Consider the following 19,989-nt stretch of genomic DNA (forward strand, 5'->3'; position numbering starts at 1 on the left):
TGGGTGATATGGTGGTATTAGAGTGTGTTTTACTGCATTCTTACTCAGAAATATTTCAAACTCTTCTGACATAAACTGTGGATCATTACCTGACATCAACACTTCTGGCAACACATGAATTGCAAACCAACCTTTCAAAATCTCAGTAGTTTTAGCACTTATGGTATTGGGCATAGACTCAATATTTAGTCACTTGTTATAGCTATTGACCAAAACAAAATACTCTTTCCCTTCCGTTTCAAAGAAATTGACATGGACTCGTTCCCACGGTTTCCTTGTGTTTGACCATGGAGTGAAAGGAACATTGGTTTGGTCATTTTCATCCTGAAACACATTGCACAACTTTTCAATATCTCTATCTACCTTTGGATACCAAAAATAGCTTCTTGCTACTGCTTTCATATGGACTATTCCTGTGTGCTCTTGATGAAGTTCCTCGAACAATTTCTCCTGAAACCTTGGTGGAATAATAACTTTTAATCCCCACAGGAGACAGCCATGATCTACACTTAGTTCATTTCTACATGTGAAATACTCCTACAATTTCTCATCATCACACTCTTCAGGCCATCCATCCATGACATAATTAAGTACTGTACTGAACACCACATCCTTGCATGCTTCTTCAGAAATTTCTCTGGCAGACACTGAAATGTCATTGAACTAATTGACAGGTAACTCAATAGCTAAAATTGAATGTTTTAAAATTCATTCATAGGATGTGGGCATCGCTGACTAGGACAGCATTTATTGCCCACCCCTAATTGCCCTTGAGAAGGTGGTGGTAGCTGCCTTCTTGAACTGCTTCAGTCCATGTGGGGTGGGTACACCCACTGTGCTGTTAGGAAGGGAGTTCCAGGATTTTGACCCAGCGACAGTGAAGGAAGGGCGATAAAATTATTAGTCAGGATGGTGTGTGGCTTGGAGGAGAACTTGCAGGCAGTGGTGTTCCCATGCAACTGCTGCCCTTGCCCTTCTAGGTGGTGGAGGTCGCAGGTTTGGAAGGTGAGGTGAGAGTGACTGCCCTCGACATCAAGGCAGCATTTGACCATGTATAGCATCAAGGAGCCCTAGCTAAACTGGAGTCAATGGGAATCAGGGGGAAAACTCTCTGCTGATTGGAGTCATACCCCACACAATCGTACCTGCTTCCACCACCTCCCCCGGCAGCAAGTTCCAGGCACTCACCACCCTCTGTGTAAAGAACTTGCCTCACACATCCCCTCTAAACTTTGCCCCTCTCACCTTAAACCTATGTCCCCTAGTAACTGATTCTTCCACTCTGTCCATGCCGCTCATAACTTTGTAAACCTCTATCATGTCGCCCCTCCACCTCCGTCGTTCCAGTGAAAACAATCCGAGTTTATCCAACCTCTCCTCATAGCTAATGCCCTCCAGACCAGGCAACATCCTGGTAAACCTCTTCTGTACCCTCTCCAAAGCCTCCACGTCCTTCTGGTAGTGTGACGACCAGAATTGCACGCAATATTCTAAGTGTGGCCTAACTAAAGTTCTGTACAGCTGCAGCATGACTTGCCAATTTTTATACTCTATGCCCCGACCGATGAAGGCAAGCATGCCGTATGCCTTTTTGACTACCTTATCCACCTGCATTGCCACTTTCAGTGACCTGTGGACCTGTACGCCCAGATCTCTCTGCCTGTCAATACTCCTAAAGGTTCTGCCATTTACTGTATACTTCCCACCTGCATTAGACCTTCCAAAATGCATTACCTCACATTTGTCCGGATTGAACTCCATCTGCCATTTCTCCTCCCAAGTCTCCAACCGATCTATATCCTGCTGTATCCTCTGACAATCCTCATCATTATCCGCAACTCCACCAACCTTTGTGTCGTCCGCAAACTTACTACTCAGACCAGCTACATTTTCCTCCAAATCATTTATATATACTACAAACAGCAAAGGTCCCAGCACTGATCCCTGCGGAACACCACTAGTCACATCCCTCCATTCAGAAAAGCACCCTTCCGCTGCTACCCTCTGTCTTCTGTGACTGAGCCAGTTCTGTATCCATCTTGCCAGCTCACCTCTGATCCCGTGTGACTTGATATTACGTGGAGTGAATCGAATGGCTGAAAACTGTCATCTGTGATGCTGGGGACTTCAGGTGGAGGCCAAGATGGGTCATCCACTCGGCACTTCTGGCTGAAGATTGTTGCAAGTACTTCAGCCTTATCTTTTGCACTGATGTGCTGGGCGCCCCCATCATTAAGAATGGGGATATTCGTGGAGCCTCCTCCTCCTGTTAGTTGTTTAATTGTCCACCACCATTCATGACTGGATGTGGCAGGGCTGCAGAGCTTTTATCTGATCTGGTTGTGGCATCGCCTCGCTCTATTATATGCTGCTTATGCTGTTTGATACGCAAGTAGTCTTGGGTTGTAGCTTCACCAGGTTGACACCTCATTTTGAGGTATGCCTGGTGCTGCTCCTGACGTGCCTTCCTGCACTCTTCATTGAACTAGGGTTGATCCCCTGGCTCGCTGGTAATGGTAGAGTGGGGGTTATTCCGGACATGAGGTTACATATTGTGGTTGAGTACAATTCTGCTGCTGTTGATGGCCCACAGCACCTCATGGATGCCCAATCAGATCAGAATCGGTTTTCACTTCCTCAATGTCAGACCTTCTCTTACTGATCCCCATTGTAAATAACTCAGCCCACTTTAAGTGTATTTTCTCAAGTCAATTTCTTGCATCAGGGAGATTTGTTCCCTCCTCCTACGACCTATAATAAGAAGCATCATTGTATTCCACCCTAACACTAACTTCACCTAACACTGGGATACTGTTATTGGAATAACTAGTCAGTTTCACACCAGCTTTCCTTAAGGGAATGTGGCTTTGGAACTTTTTGTACTCTCCTTCCGAGGTAACAGACACTGCTGCAGCTGTATCAACAATGAAAGTAAATTGCGAATCTCTGACTTTCATTTTTACCATGGCCACTGGACTTATATTCTCAGCCCTTTAACTCTCATCTTCCACGTGCTGTTTTTCTTGCTCACTGATTGAGTACAACTCTTGATCTTCCTGCTCGACAACATCAACTTCCGTTTCCATATCTATCATGTGCGCATTTGAGGACTTCCAGGCTCCTGAACTAGCTTTAGGTCTACTATGACCTTGACCTGGAGCTTTACCATGACCTGGAGCAGTACTGTTTCCTCCACTACTGGATATGACAGACTTTCCCTACAGGCACTTTGACTGGAAATGGGGGCATTTAGATGGTTGGTGTCTATCATGGCAAATGTAGTATCTAAATTTCTGACTCTGTGTCTATAAACTTGGCTGCTGTTGCCTGATTCCTGCTGAAATTCAGTGGACCTCCCTGCTGGCTCAGGAAAATAACTTGCTTACAATCTCTTAAGAACTTCTTACTCTCTCTTCCTGCCTTTTCCATGGCTGTGGCCTCATCGAAGGCCTCCTTCCACGTCAGCTTAATTTCCTTTACTCAAAGCTTGGCCTGCATTTTACTGTTTTTAGACCTCCAACGAATGTTTCTGTAAGGTTGACTTCTAAGTTTGCGCCATAACCACAGTGATGAAAGTTTCTTTAATTCAAGAATACAATCTGCAATAGACTCACTTGGGAACCGCTTCCTTTTATGCAATTCAACTCACATGGCAATTTCATTCTTAGTTGTGCTATAACATAACTCGAGAATCTCATTAATTTCAAAATAGTCCAAAGTATTGAGGCCTCATGGGCAACATTAGTTAAACACCACCTCAAAAGCATCTGGCCCCATCATGGTGAGAAAAACTTTCACTTTATCCTCATCCACTATTTTATTAGCTTTTAGCCAAATGTGTAACCTTAGTTCATAATTACACCAGTCCTTTTTATTAGGGTTGAATTCCCCCATTGTCCCAAAATACGTCTCCAGTGCCATTTTTTTTTCAATGACATACCGTGCTGACTCAGAGTTGTACTTGAACAGGACATGCAGGCACATCAGAAGCAATCGACCAACTCGCCCAAAATTTCTCAAAATTGACTTTGGGAGTTCCAAAGTGTCACAATATTCTTCAGACCATAATCTCTCGAATGAAATGTAAAAAAAAAATCAATCCCATTTCATCATCATCTTTCTGCCATGTATTCACTAAGTCTAGCGTCAGGTCTTACTGTGAGCAGCCATTGTTGAACTTTATTTACACCTCCCTAACAGAGGGCAGCAGAGAGGCAGAATAACAAATGCTCAGCTATTACAATATGTCACAAATAGCTTGATCAAAGAGATGGGTTTTAAGGAGGGTGTTAAAAGAGGAAGGGGAGAATTAGAGAGGTTCAGGATGAAAATTCTAGACCATGGTGCCTAGAAGGCAGAAGGTACAGCCATCAATGGTGGGGTAAAGGGAGAGAAGGATGCACAAGAGACCAGAGTCAGAGGAACAGTGAGTTTTGGGGAGCTGGAAAAGGTTGCAGAGATAAAGAGGGCAAAGTCACATAGTGATCTAAACATAATTAGAATTGTAAGTTGGAAGTATGAGGTCTGGCAGCCAACATAGGTCAGCAAGGACAGACTTGGTGCAAGATAAAACATGGACAGCATGAGCTGAAGTTTACAGCTCAGGATTGGTGGTTGGCCAGGGGAGCATTGGAACAGCCTAGTTTGGAAGTGACAAATACATGGATGAGTTTCAGCAGCAGATGGGTTGAGGCAAAGGAAGGCTGATTTCTGCCAGGACCTAGCACAGCAGCCGAATAAAACTGAGGTACAATCTTGAAGCTCAGCAGGCTAACAGCAGTAGATAGGAGGATGGATAATTTAGGCTGGAACAGGTTAGCTCAAATTGGAAGTGAATCGAATGGTTCAGCAGTCACGGCAGCTGAGGGATGCAGTGTAGTGTAGCAGAGCTGTGCAGTGCTATTGGCAGAGGATTGATGAATCCAGGAAATCAAATTCTGTCCATACATTCATGAGTACTGGCCTTTTCCCTCAATGTATTTGAAGCGTTGTTAGTTCTTATACAGTGCTAGCCCACAGACTTTTCTACCTTTACCTTAATTTACCCACTGAAGTAGCAGGGAACTTCCTCCCTCTTTTTTTAAATCCTTTGCGGCACAGAGCATACAACAATATTGCTTTGTCACCATGCACAGTATCACGGTGGCCCAGTAAAGCATGATTTTGGTTGTGTAGTGGGTGGGGATGCGAAACTTTAATACAATATTGAATTGTGAAAAACAGCAAGCACTGCAATTACAGATTTTGTCCTTTCAAAGTAGAGTAATTTCGGGAAAGAACATTTGGAGTACCCATGTTTCCGTGTGTTGGCTTTTCCACCAGGAGTGACAGCAGACCTTGGAAGAGCATGCCTAAAAATTGGAAGTACATATTTTAATGAAGTGCTAAAGGATCACATTTTCCATCATTGCCGCCTTAACGTTTCAAGTCTGTGACCTTTCATCAGAACCCAAATTTAGGTTGTATTTACACTATAACTAGAGCAGCAAAATTGCTTGACATCAATGTACAGTTATAGTCTGAATGTACACTACCAGTATCACATATTAAGCCATATTGGCTTAAATGCATTTTTTTCCCCCTTCTGTGTATTTGTCAAATTGCTACAGCACTGGCCAAGGCTCCCATAAGGTGACAAATTCATTCATTCCACGAGGAATGGCAATGCTGAAGAACAGTTAGCTGAGAGGATAATCCCACTATAAAGATTTTCATTTGACAAAGAATTTTGTGTGTCCCTCTGCTCTGTTCTTTTGATCACATGGTTTGGTTTGTAAACTATCAACACTTGATAGAACTCTCTTTTCGTAGTTAACATGTTCGTTTAAATAATGACTTACTCCTTTTTATTACTTTTTGTAGACAAGTGGTAGATTTTGATCCTGGAACGATGAAAATAGTTTCTCTCTGAAATAAACTAATCTGGTTTGACTTACTTGACTCCAGGCGTAATGCCAACTACAATCAAATTAGTCTTGGCCAAGCTGTAACTTCCGAATCAGATTGACTCAATTTGCTAAATGGGAACAGGAAGGGAGTTCCAGCACTCAATGACTTCCCTGTGTGCTCTAATCTGGAGTGGAGTGCAGAACACAGGATACAATTATTACTTTACAAGATTAGCAGAGAGAAATTTGCCAGGGCCAGACTGCTGGTAGTGTCTTGTTTATAGCAAGGTTTTTTTTTAACGTATCGAGACATTAGCACTGCTGAATGTCTGATGCTGCTAACTGCTGGATAATATGAACTGCAGGATTGAGTTTACACAGAATGTTGAAAGTACATACACTTAGCAATTTTTTTGGGCCAAAATGTCCATCAAGGTAGAAATTAATGGATGTTTAATTTATGCAAAGTTTCTCCAGCCTTCTCTGCTTACATTTGGGGGCTTTAGAGTACTCATTTTATTTTGATAGCCTTTCTTCAAGTTTCAGGAGAGGGAGGGGGAATTTGGTCAAACTTTTTAAAGAACTAATTGCTTTAAATGTATAAAAGTGCAGACACTTCGCAGAAATTTAACACATTTTTCTTAACCTGGGACAGAATTACATCAACTTTACAGCAGATACAGGTCATTCAGTCCATCTGGCCTATGCCAGCGTTTATGTTCCGCATGAACCTCCTCCCACGCTACTTCAACTAACCCCATCAGCATATCCGTCTACTCCTTTCTCCCTTGTGTACTTACCTAGCTTCCCCTCAGCAGAGTGCATCATGAATCAAAAGGGCTGCTGCATGTAAAAGCAGCTGGCTGCTGATTTTAAGTACTGAACGAGGCTAATTTAGTTATGAATTCTTTCCATCTCTATTTTCATTGAAACTATTTGTAAAATTTACCTTTTTTTAAAAAAATACTTGTAGGGCAGCATTAACAGTGCGTGTTGATGTTTATGGAAAGAGATCTCTTGCCCTACTGGCCAAGAAGAACACATTCAGAGGATTTCTACTTGTTGCATTCTGTTGGCTGCTACATCCATGTTTATGCTTTGGGGGACAATTTTCAAGAGATGACCAGAATTGTGGTGCTATACCTCAATAGTACTGGCCTAACAGGGTAAAATACCCCAAATAGTAATTATTTTTTCCTTCACTGGTTGGTGTGAATTTGAAGCTGTAGTTTTTGCCAGAGGCATTGAGCTTTTGGAGCATCGACATGCAGTGCCAGGGTGTAAAAGGTGGAGCTATGAACCCCATTGAGCATGTTCAAGGCAGAGATTGATAGATTTCTAGATATTGAAGATATCAAGGGATATGGCGATAGTGCGGGAAAATAACATTGGGAGGTAGATGATCAGACATGATCGGATTAAATAACAGAGCAGGCCAGATGGCCTACTCCTGCTCCTATTCCATATGTTCAGTTCCCAATTTTGAACTGCAGGGACTCTTACCAAAGAGGAAAAGCACCGCCTAATATAGTCAGCTAGCCAGTAAGAACATTGGCAGGGCAGAACCTGGTCAGTGGCCCATCTACCGATACGGCAGCAGAGGCATGAGCCTCGGTGACCTGAAGAGTGAGGATAATTTACAGACCTTGGATAAATGACCAATAAAAAAGATTTGGAAAGATAAAACAAAATGTCTCACTTTGCACCTGAAATATTAATATTGGAATAAACACATTTCTAATTTTAACTTTATTCTTTGACAAAAAAAATTAGGGACGACTGCAATTCTATGACTCCCTACGATTAATGTAGGATTAGTATAAATGGGTGGTTGCTGGTCGGCACAGACTCGGTGGGCCGAAGGGCCTGTTTCAGTGCTGTATCACTATGACTCACTGCTGCTGTTCTAGTTAACACCAATAGGTGGCGAGGTTGACAACTCATCAGCAGGGCACACAGTAATTTGCAATGATTATACAGAGAGCATATTAAACTAGGGATGGTTGCGTCCATAACTTTAGAAACACAAAATTACAGTTTCTTTGAAGAAAATGGACGAGTATTTTTCTCTAAATCTCAAAGTAAAACTAAATATGCCTAACTCAGTGTCTAATTTATGACTACATTTAGAAAATTTGCAGCAGTGCAAGTTAAGATTAATCTTATTGCTTTTCTTACTTTAACTATTTACGACAACTGAACCTCACTATTCAAGTGTCCAAAATTAGATGTGACTCTGCAATTGGACAACATTTGCTAAATAATCCGCAGCGTGCTAAGAATTACGCTGACAACCAATTTAAGGTAGTCAGTGGGGCTCGCAGTGTGGCGCATTTGCACCTACTGGAAGCTACATATATTAATACATAGGGCCCTGTTCTTTGCACACAGAAAGAACATGTACACATAGCACCTGTTTCAGCTGAACAAAATAAGTGACAGCCATTTGCCGGTTCATTCCTCAGGGCAATGCCTTGACCAGTCAAGCTGCCTGGCTTAAATTTCAAACAAAGCTTGGTGGTTAACGGTCAGTCACCATAAACGAGTGCATTCACCATGGCAACGCCTCTACCAATCAAAGCTCACTTGCCAACCAATTAGCACTCTCTTCTCATGCAGTATAAGCTGTTGTTTTCCCTTACATTGGTTATTCTTGCCTATTGTCCTGATGAGTGCAAGACGAATAGCTTCAACAACAGGTCTCTATTTTCAGCAATTTTCACGTTAGAATATGGTGAAAATCAAAATTTCAATTCACCTTGTGACATCACATACAAAAGTATGGATGAAGGTTTCAGCAGCAAATAGGACACCAAGGTTATAAATAGTTTGACTCAGCCTCATGCAATGTCCAGGGAGATGACTGGAGTTAGATGCTCGGGAACAGTTTGTGGCAGGGACCAAAATCAATCATTTTGGCTATCCCAATATTAATTGCTGGAAATGTCTGCTCACCCAATACTGGACGTCAGACAAGCAACATAACTCCCCCACTACCTATGATCTGTTAAGGAGAGGTGGTGATGGAGCTGGGTTTAGGCAGTGTACATGTGGAAGCCGATGTGTTTTCAAATGATATTGCTGAGAAGCTGCATGTAGATGAGAAATAGGAAGGAGCGGAGGAAAAATCTTCGGGCAATCCCAGAGGTGGCAGTTTGGGAGTGGGAAGATTCTTTGACTATAACTGGATAGGAATAAAACTATGTGAAGGCAGTCATTCTCAGATACACAGCAGAGGACAGATTTTGGAGGGGGATCATGTGGTTAACCGTGTCAAAGGCTGCACAGGATGAGAAGGATGAAGAGGGTTTGTTACCATGGTCAGAGTCATGTAGGATGTTACGTAAAGAATAGGATGTAAAGAAAGAAATAGAAAGTTTTTCAAAAAATTAATTGGGGTTAAATAAAGAAAAAGGAAATTGTTGTTGCAGCAATAGAACATTTGCAATAGCTGCAGAGTCTGATCTGTTTGTATCGGCTTATGTCAGCAAACTGGTAATTTTGTAACATTATTTTTCGCAATCGCTGTCTGTGGCAGCCAACAGAAAAAAAGGGGATGTTGTAACTTCAGTTTGAGGCCAGTGCTCATCCTGCTTCTTGTGCTGAAACAAAGAAAATGTTTGTCTCCATTGGAAATGACATCAGTTCCTTGTTGGTAACAGAGGTTGTTAGATAACATGTTGTTACTACGATGACTTCTACAAGCCAAGGCGAAATTACGTGGTTAAATAAAGTTCCATAAACACAACACAAATGGTACACTACAACAAAATTACACACAGTACAAGATGTGCTTCTAATCAACTTCATAATTGTTTAGTGAGAATTGTTTTAACCCTTTGGTAGTACTTTACAGATAAAATATGTAGTTAAATCTGTACTTGGTCACCACTGCAGAACAGTCATTTGTGCATTGCTACCACCCATTGCAATTGCAAATAACAGATGTGAATAGGAATTTTCTACTTTAAAATGGTTACTGTGTACACTGTATTGTGGTCAGTTAAGCCACGCATTAATGCCTTGATGTTCCATCTTTATAGAACATGGCTCAATAGCAAAGCCATTTTGTGCCAGCTATGTTCAAATTTGTGCCTCTTGGGGGTGGAAAAATGACTAGGATGGGAGACAGCTAAGGTTTTGCTGAGGACGTGCACATCAAAAAGGTGGAGGTGAAGGGCTGGTTGAGTAAAAACTGGTGCAGAAGATATGATAAAATGAGTAAGGAGAGGAAACTAGTCAACGTACCAGATAATGAATATGACCACTGTAGGAAGGCCCAGCTCTTTCTACACCTTGATACAAGCCCCCCAATTGAGCCAGTTTGTTCATCAAACTAAAATAACATTACCTTATTGAACAAAGAACTGAGCAGGTGTGCACCTAACACTTTGCTACAGGACATAGGAAATAGGAGCAGGAGTAGGAGTAGTCCACTCAGTCCATCAAGCCTGCTCCGCCATTCAAACAGATCATGGCTGATCACCTAACTTCATGCCATTTTTCCCCACTATCCCCATATCCCTTGATGTTATTAGTATCCATAAATCTATTGATTTCTCGCAAACATCTGAAATGCATCAGTGCTGAACCAAATAAGAGGGTCCTCCACTGGCACATTATGTGCTGCTGCTCCAATACTTTGCACTATCGTATTATAAAATGAAAGCTTTGACTTTACACATATGAAATAGAGGGGCTTTTGCACAAACTGAAAAGGTCAACTAGGAACCAGATCACGAGAGGTATAAAAGCAGTTCACCAACCCACCCGCTCAACCCCTGGAGCTCAAAAAGGAAAACAATGCAAAAATGAAAACATAGTAAATTACACAAGAGATGCAAGCAATAACATGAACACAATTTTATTGCATGTAGCTCTATGGAAAGCATTTGTGATAAATATAAACACTATACAGAACTCTAAGCCAGTCTCCCATTCACAGACATGGTGGATTAACATTAAACTGCTAAACAATATTTACAGTGGAAGACACAGCAAGATAAAGTTAGATATTTTTAACCTTCTGTCGTGTATGGTGCAGGAATAGCAATATATAGAGTATCAACTGTCTGCTTTTCTGTACAGCCAAAAAAACTATGTCCATTTGTCAAATTAATTTACAGAAGGAATACAATTGTTCCATCTTTGTTTTCTTTTATTATACAGCAGCATACTATTGTCTGGAAGATGCAACTTTTATTTTGTATGCACGAAATGAGGAAAGACACCTGCATATGCTATAATGAAAAGGACCATAAGCAATTCTCCTTCCCCAACAATGCACTTACAAGAAATTATGAACCAATCATTTATACAGCCAGGTTACAGTAATTTGGAACAGTTTTCAATAATGGTCCTGGTGACCAATGAGAACTGTACTTCATTCCACTCCACCCCACCCACTCGCTTTTCCAGGATTTGTGCAATTTCCAACCATGATGGAAAAGATGGCAAGGAAAGTAGCCTTTTCTTGCACAAACAGGATGGGTACTGACCAATGTACTGACAAAAGGTTGCAAAAGAGTTAGCTGACTTTTGACGAAATCTACAAATTACTAACTTCATCACTTATACCTTTTCCTTCACATGGAAGCAGGTACCTGCCCTCATTTGCTTTTATGTTGCTTTCCACCACTAGTAATTTTTTTGAAATTATTTCTTCCATACCTATCAAGTGATATGTAAATCCTTATCTGGAAATAGTTTTCCAGCACAATACTGAGTAATTTAGTAACTCTATAAGCTACAAGTAGATCAAGGAAAATAGAATTGCATATTGCGTATGCCATAACTATTTAGCCAGAAGTTGGCTTTTGAGATTACTGTATGAAATCAGCACACAGGTCATCAGTGCTTAGTTTCGTGCACTAGTAACCTTCAGGACCCAATTGTTTGATTTATTAGCTAAACTGCATGATGATGCTGGTAATCCTTTCTCAGCGTATGTTGGCTATTTCATAACTATCAAAAAGAACTCAAAAAACCATAAGTACCAGAATGTACCAGTCCAGTTAGATCTGTTACATTTTAATTCAGTACCCACTGATACTCGTATATTATCTCTACCTATACTAAATTTAGGAAACTATATAGGATTCAAAACCCCTTAAGTTGAACTATAGTGGTCTTAGTGAATGCGTAGCGTGAAACCCACAAACCAACCCCCCACTTTTTAGAATTTTATTTAAAAACCAGCATAGATCTCTTAACAGAATGTATTCCTATCTCTATTATTACAGATTCATGCAGTATCTGGTGTCTATAATTATCACTGAACCACAAAGTACTCATTGGGATGGGTCAGTATCTAGAATTCGTACCTCACTATTACAATTCATATAGTACTGTCTGTAGTACAAAGCCAGCATGTAGTATTTGTACCTTTGTTAGCACTGGTGTGATCTGCAGTCGCTAGTACAAACTGTAAAGCCTCACTATCCTGTTACAGGTCTAGAACCGGTTATTTGTACAAATATATACTGTAAAATTTACCAGCAATGTGATGCCAGAGAAAACAACTTAACTTTGTTGCACAATGCAACATACTATTTTTCCTACTTCATAATCACTGTAACCGCCTTTATTGCCTTTCCAACATCGCTCTGCCTCTACAATGCGAACAGTCTCATCACACAGCATTTTAAAATTACTCAGTACAACCATCATATGCGACAAGGAGTTTATGTAAGTAAACAAATCTTAGGGTACTGCTGACAGTCACTGGAACTTTTCCAGTTATGATGCCATGTGAACTGCGCAACTAAATGTGGGTCATATTTTTACTATATGTATATAAAATCCTTAATAATGCATATCACCTTTACTACCATATTCTTGGTGGTTGGTGCAGGCTTGAATGAGAAGGGAAGTGCTAGATGATCAAATTTTTATTTCTAGTTGTGCCCAAGGTGTAAAACACTTGTTTCTTCACTAGCTGTGTTGTATTTAACCTGAGATTTTCAGCATTTGTGATTTTTCTTTTCATTTCTTCTGTTGTGGACTTAAAATGGACAAGCTGGGTGACACAAGCCATGGAGACTACCTTGAAATATTTAAGTACCCAATAGAGAAGACATTGAATCAATCTGCTTTCAGACCACTCCACGACCCCTGATCGTAGAAGGTGTGCTTGTTAACGATCAGTCTAAAAACTGACAGATCATGAAATCATCAAAACATCTATATTCAGAAATAGATTCTCAAAAAGCATTGGCTTAAATCACTCTGGTCTGCCAATTTCAATGAAATGAAAGAGATATTAGGCATAACAGAGAAATCCTGAAAAAAAAAAGATATTTTTAAAGCAGTGGACATAATAAAGACCCATGCAAACCCATCCATTCCTAGAGTTGCCTTCTCCTTCAAGTTAATAATTACTACAAAAAGTGATAATAGTTAAATATTTTTGGACCATTTTTCCCCACATGAAAATATATTTAATACAGAAAGTGAGTACTGGAACTGGGGGGCAATGCATATGTTATAGAATGGCTACACACTCTGAACTAGACAAAATAGCAACAGAAATTGGTAATGTCATATTTGACTGGCTGAAGAAACCATTTTATGTTAATGGTTACTTAATTAGGAGCATTCCTTCCGATAAAATCAATTTTATTAAGATCTGTTTTAGGAGTGTTCTGAAACATGGCTCAACACAGTGAACCTAGGATGGTTAACTGTCTCAGTAGAAAATAAGCTACCAATACAGTATGATCTTTAAATAAGTACTGTAATAAAAGTAAAAAAAATGGCCAATTTACTGCATGTAGATATAATAGAAACTAGTTACTTAATCCTTTGCTAATCATCCAAATGGTTCTCCTAATTTAAAAAATATTGCCTCCCCAACCTACATACTATCCTCAGATCAAGAGGGCAAGCAAACAGGTAATGAGCACACAATTCCAAAATTCCCTTTCCCTACATCTAGAAGGGCTTCAGATTTCCAGACATCCAATGGCAACATCATAAACCTCTAGCGCTGCTGGGTGGGGAAGGAGGGGACCAAAGAGTATTATGAAGAACATGAGAAGCCATCTTGGCTCCTATAACTTTATGGCATAGTAAACTGACTCATCTTATGCCATGAGACAACCAACCTCTAACCATCCACCACTGCTGCCCACGCCCCCACTCCACTTTCTCTATTTGCCCTCCCCTTCCAAGTAGAACCAGCTTTCTTTATAGTTGAACAGTAAATTAAAACGAAAATAGCCAACTGATGGCAAGGATTTTGATGTAAACACCTTCAAGTGGTCAAACACATTGCTTTTCTGTGTATCAGACTAATCCCTCACTGAAACTGTAAACTTTTGATAACCTGGATTAATTGGATTTAATAAACACTTACATAATTTTGCTGAAACCACACTTAATTAAAAAACTGGATGAGTTAGTGTACAGACAAACAATGAATTTACAAACAGTGTGAAATGAATACTACACCCAACAGCTTGGATTAGTTTGTACTTGGTGGGGGAAAACCAATGTTTGCATATACATTAGTGTTGATGCATATTTTAAAAGCAGCCAGGGGATTTCATAACTTCCTATAGTTCAACACACTGCTGAAAGGTAGCACCATGGTCCATGATCTCTTAGTACCATTAAAATAAAACCACGTCTCAACAATTCAGGAATATGTATAAGAAAATAACAAGTTTTAGTCAGCAACCCAAAATAGATCTAACAAACGAGATTTAAAATATTTTGAATGTTATGACCAGCTAAGTAACATCTAGTACCTTTTGAATAACTGATGACTTTAAAAAGTGGCATTTTCTATATTGGGCACTACATATCTTTTGTGACTGGTACTTCAGAGCAATCCACTGAACTTCTGTTTCAATTATACTCTTTATTGCGGGCACTGTTGATATCTTTTCTTAAGAAGTATTTGAGAGCTGCAATAAAATGTGGGCACAATTTTGTTTGGAACCAAAATTTATTTCTCTAACCTAGAATAAATATAGTTCATTGTGCACCAGTAATTAAAGCTGCATTATTCCTTATTCAAAATACATATTTAATTGCTTAAGCCTTCTCACAGCTCTTAGTTTTATACATTTAGAAAAATCTTCTGTAGCTTAAGCTGTCCAAAATTGCACCCAACGTAAAGAAACACACCTTAAAATGACTAGCTACTGTTCTGACAAAAAAAAGCAAAAATAAAAATCACACACACACACATACACAGGTCAAAAAGAATACACGAGAAGTGTACTGTGAGCAAACTGGACCAAGGGACACGGACAAGCAAAATTACTATTGATGAATATTTGGCATCATTCACTCTGCAGCTGTGCAGAAGAGGATGTGGAGATATATCAGTGATATTACAAAGGCAGTGTGTCACAACAATGTAATTAACCCTACAGAGGACAGCTACAAGGAATACTGGAACTGTTAGTGATTACTTTTTAAAATCATACAATGACTTTTGGAAGAATAAAACCGGCATATTCATTAAAGGGTAAATTCCATCAGTTGGGGATCCTGAAAGTGGATTTTAATGTGCATTTACATAGTGCCTATGTAGATCAAGAGCCAATCCCACCATAGCTTTTAAAGTGAAATTAAGCAACTTTTAAAAACAGAAAAAAAATCCTGGTAAAATGAAATTCGCTGAGACATAACTGAGTGAACATATTAAATATCTGATAAAGGAAACGCATGGGTTTACAAATATTTTTGTAGTTTGTGACCTCAAGGAGAAGCTAGCTTGCCCATACAAGTTTAAACTTTGGGTCAGCCTATGCTATATTCACACTAGGTTTAACAATTTGGCCTACTTGGTGAGTGGCCACACAATAGTTGCAACATGACTGCTTTGAAACCTAGCACAAGTTAAAGCAGGGAACAGAAAGCAATGAACTATGTACAGCTGGCCTGAGAAGCTGTTTAATACCTTGGGGATCTGTTCGACTATCCCAGCTTAGTTTTCCAAAGGTGTAATGCATGAACTTAAACAATGGTCTAGTAAACCCACCAGTCCTTTGTCAGGATTCATTCCAAATCTTCAACCCCTCCAAAATAAACAAATCTGGATGCATAGCAAAACAGAATATACTTAAGGATGCCATGGAACACAGAAGATGTTCCATGATGCTTTGTAAACAAATGTGAAATGCTTTTCATACTCCACTATGGATGGTAACAGTCACACCAGTTGCCTTCTAGCACTAGTCAGAAAAAGTCCATTAGTGTTTGAACTGGGGAACATTGCGAAGAAGATTTTTTTAGCAGGTATTTCTTGGTGAACAGCTGTATTGAAAAAAAAATGAGCATTTAACTGTTACTTGTTAACATTCAAATGGATTTAAAACACTTCAGTAGACAGGTTCACATTAGCTATGGCTCTTTGTTTTTCTTTTTTGCTCAGCTGAGACTTGCAGGAAGAGTGCGTGTCTTTTTGTTGAAGGAAGTACCAAGCAATTTGCATTCCTGTTGAGATTCACATGTTGGCTTTTCCCACTCGAGCTCACGGGAAAATAGCAGGTCTGTCCATATTCTTGCAATAAGGTGACTGCTTCGGACAGTACCAATTCCATCTAGTGAGTTGTACAATTGCAATGATAGGTACCATGGGAAAAGGTACATTCAACCCTTTCCTCTGTAGGCGTGGATTTAAATCACGTCGATGTACTTAGTCTGCAGAAAACAGAAAATTAAAATGGTTAAAAACAGAATACTAAAAAGTGCATATGGCAGCAAACTCTTGCCTTGAACAGTTCAAGATTCCAGTCTAGTTTTGAGTATCAAACTCATTCCGGGTATGACACACTAGCCGAATACATGAAAATCTAAGCATATGACTAACATGCTGCAACTCAAAACTGGCCGAGTGACTTGTTGCGAAGTGCTGCGCTGTAAGTGAAGGATAACCGTACAGTCTGTTCACTATTTGTACTCAGAAATAAGCTTTTGCAAAACATCACTTTTATATTAAAATATACAGAAAATACTTGCTTTTTTGGGAACAAAAGCCTTTCAACCATTTCCCATGCTACAAAACTGTCATGCAGGTGGCGCACAATAGTGGCCTCGGATAACTCTTTCCATGTCTGTCTACAACTGTATGACTTATTAAGAAGCCACAACCTACTGTCCCCTGGCACAGCATAATTGTACTTCTTCCCTAGTGAGATTCTTTCCTAATGGTATTGACTCATGCTTTAATTTTATGGGCATCAGAAACATTTTGCTATCTTATCAGAGCATTCAAGCAGAAGCCTGGACAGTATCAGCAGACTGCTTGAGCATGGAGGGCATCAAGGCGAAGTGTGAGCTGACCTCATTTCAACATCCATATGAATAGACTTGCAGCAGGGATCAAGATACTGATCAAGAATGGGAAAGACATGTTTGATTTTCCACCTACGGACTACCAGAATATTAAAGCCAATTACAATGCTGCATGCAGTATGAATAGTGCATAGACCCAGAATTGCACCCTGGACCTTTGTAGGTCTGTTTGGCTCAGTGCTACATAGGATGGGCTAGAAGTACTTTTTTTTTTTCCTTTTAAATTGCACTGCATGATATCTCAGATATGATCAATATGCACCAAGGAGTTGTGAACAATTTACTCAAAACATTAATCTTGCATATCTGATTGTAGCGAAAGCATCTCTGGCAGTAGTCTGATCTCCTGCCCCTGTATTACCAACTCTGGATTCTCCCAAAGATCTATCCTTGGCCACTACTGTTCCTCATCTACACGCTGCCCTCCACCATGTCGTCCGAAGACGAGCTCAGATTCCACATGAATGCTTATCTCTCCACCACTATTCTCGACCCCTCCATTGTCTATGTGTTGTCAGATTGCTTGTTGAGCATTCAGTTTTGGATGAGCCACAGTTTCCACCAATTAAAGATTGGGAAAACCAAAGCAGTAGGCTTTGGCTCCTACTGCAAACTCTGTACCCTTCCTGCTGATTCCATTCCTCTCCCCACCTCCGTCTCAGGTTCAACCACTCTTCACAACATCAGCGCCATATTCAATCCTCAGCTGAGTTGCCAATCCACATCCTCTATCACAAATATCACCTATTTCCACATCCATAACATTGCATGCCTATTTGGAATCCTCATCTATACCCTTGTTTCCCCACAGACTCAACTATTCCAATGCTCACCCAGCCAGCCTTGCATCCTCCAGTCTCAATACACTTTAGTTCATCCATGACAGAGCTTCCTGTATCCTATCCTGTACCAAATCCCACTCACCCATGACTCCTTCACTTGCTGACCTATACTGGCTCCTCATCCCCTAATGTCTCAAAACTAAAATTGTCATTCGTGTGAGAAAATCGCTTCAGTGCCTTGCCACCAAGCCCATTACTGTAACCTCCTCCAGTGCTACAGTTTCTCCCAGAAATCTGCATTTTTGACTGACATCTTGTGCAACCCCCATTTTGCCGCACGACTGGCTGCCTTGTCAGCAAGACTATGTTCTTGAATTCCCCCCAAAACCTCTTCATCTCCCTCTCCTCCATTAAGATCCAGCTTTAACTCTACTCTCTGACTAAGCTTTTGGTCATCGCTCATAACAGAAATAACAGCTCTGTTTAATGTGCATAAGCATCTTTGTCCATTACTAATGGCTTGGATAATTGGTCGATAACTACCAGGTTTATGCTTCACTTTCAACAAGTGTATACCTGCAGTTCATAACTCCCAATCAAACCTTGAAATTGCATTATTTTTAGAAGTTTAGAATTTAAAAGAAAGTTGCAAAATACTCGAGAATCCTGAAGTACACATTTTACTTAGCCTTGCAACATTCCTCATCTGAGAAGGAAACAACCTGTTACTTTCAGGTCTCTGATTACAACTTCAGTAACCCACTAAGCTACCTGTTAGAATTTTTTTTATTTCCATGACAGATTTGAGTTAGTCCACTTCTAAATATGCCAATGTAGATCACAGTATACATAACATTTACCAATGTTAACAAAATGTACAACAAAATTTAAAAAGACTCCCTCCCGCACCACACCATCCCCAGATTTAAAGTTCTGCCAATTATATTTGTGTTTACATATGTTGAGTGTGAAAAGTTCTTCACGTTTTGAAATAGTCTTTCAGCAGCCAAAAGTATTAAATCAGACTAAGTATAAAATGTGTTACATTCATGCCAAAATTGTCAACATTTAAAAATATCCTATGGCTGTCTTTGTACTGAATATAGAAGCCAGACTGGAATCGTGTAGGGGGTTGTTTCTTAAATATTTCTCATGTCTCTGTCCCGTATTACCTAATGCGAGAGATGTTTTAATTGATGCACCCATTTCTTCAGATAGGAGCAAAAGGCTGTTATTTGCTATTTCTCCCTCATTTTTTGGTGAATGTTGCTACTTTGTCAAGATGAGGGCATCAGTAATTTGGAATAAACATTTTCCAGTTTAGATACCTGGATTCAGAATTAAGTATCATCCAAACACAACCTCAAATCTCATCTCCTACTGCATCAATACATTTTCATTTCCAACACTAGCGATCTCCTTGTTGGCTCAATTTGTTTTTGGATTGGGCTACATGTGTCCCAACTGTCTATAGGGTGCTTCTTTCAGCCCCAGACTTCCATGTTTACATACATGGTAATGACAGTAACCAGATTTCAATACAAATATAACACAAAACAGAATTAAAGTGCAAGACTTCAACATTTTATGTTGAGCAAACAAAACAGCTTATAATGTAGTAAATTCACATTCTGGCATGTTGATGCTGAACTGGCTAATCCACACATCATGTACAGTAAAACAGGATGTTTTTATGGAGCAGCTTACTGCAAGGCAGGGAAGATTGCCTAAATAATAGCGCATGATACTGCTCTTAAGCAGGAATTGTCCTACTCAGAAAACCCAGATAATAAATGTCACTGAAAAATTAGGGCTCTGCAAAATTGACAGTTCACTATGCAGAGATTAATTTTTACTGAACTACTTTCAGTGTTACTGCAGCAACCAAGATCTGAAAAATGTTTGTTTATTGCCTCAAGAAAGCAGGTTTTGTAATATACATTAATTTCTATTATGTTCTGTATTATAGCCAAGGCTTTTAATCTTGTCACCAAATTTTCAAGTGTTAT

At 39.9% G+C, this 19,989-nt stretch overlaps 1 protein-coding gene across 1 annotated transcript in view; it reads right to left on the minus strand.

Moving 5' to 3' along the window:
- Nucleotides 1-10,683: 10,683 nt before the first annotated feature.
- LOC137377535 (insulin receptor substrate 2-A-like) overlaps nt 10,684-19,989 on the minus strand; it is a 66,359-nt gene continuing 57,053 nt past the window's right edge. Inside the window, exon 2 of the mRNA XM_068047231.1 lies at nt 10,684-16,544. Within this exon, the coding sequence (XP_067903332.1) occupies nt 16,540-16,544 (5 nt within the window). The 3' untranslated portion in view covers nt 10,684-16,539. The remainder of the gene's footprint in view (nt 16,545-19,989) is intronic.

This window comes from Heterodontus francisci, chromosome 15 (genome assembly GCF_036365525.1).
Source record: "Heterodontus francisci isolate sHetFra1 chromosome 15, sHetFra1.hap1, whole genome shotgun sequence".
Classification (NCBI taxonomy): Eukaryota; Metazoa; Chordata; class Chondrichthyes; order Heterodontiformes; family Heterodontidae; genus Heterodontus; species Heterodontus francisci.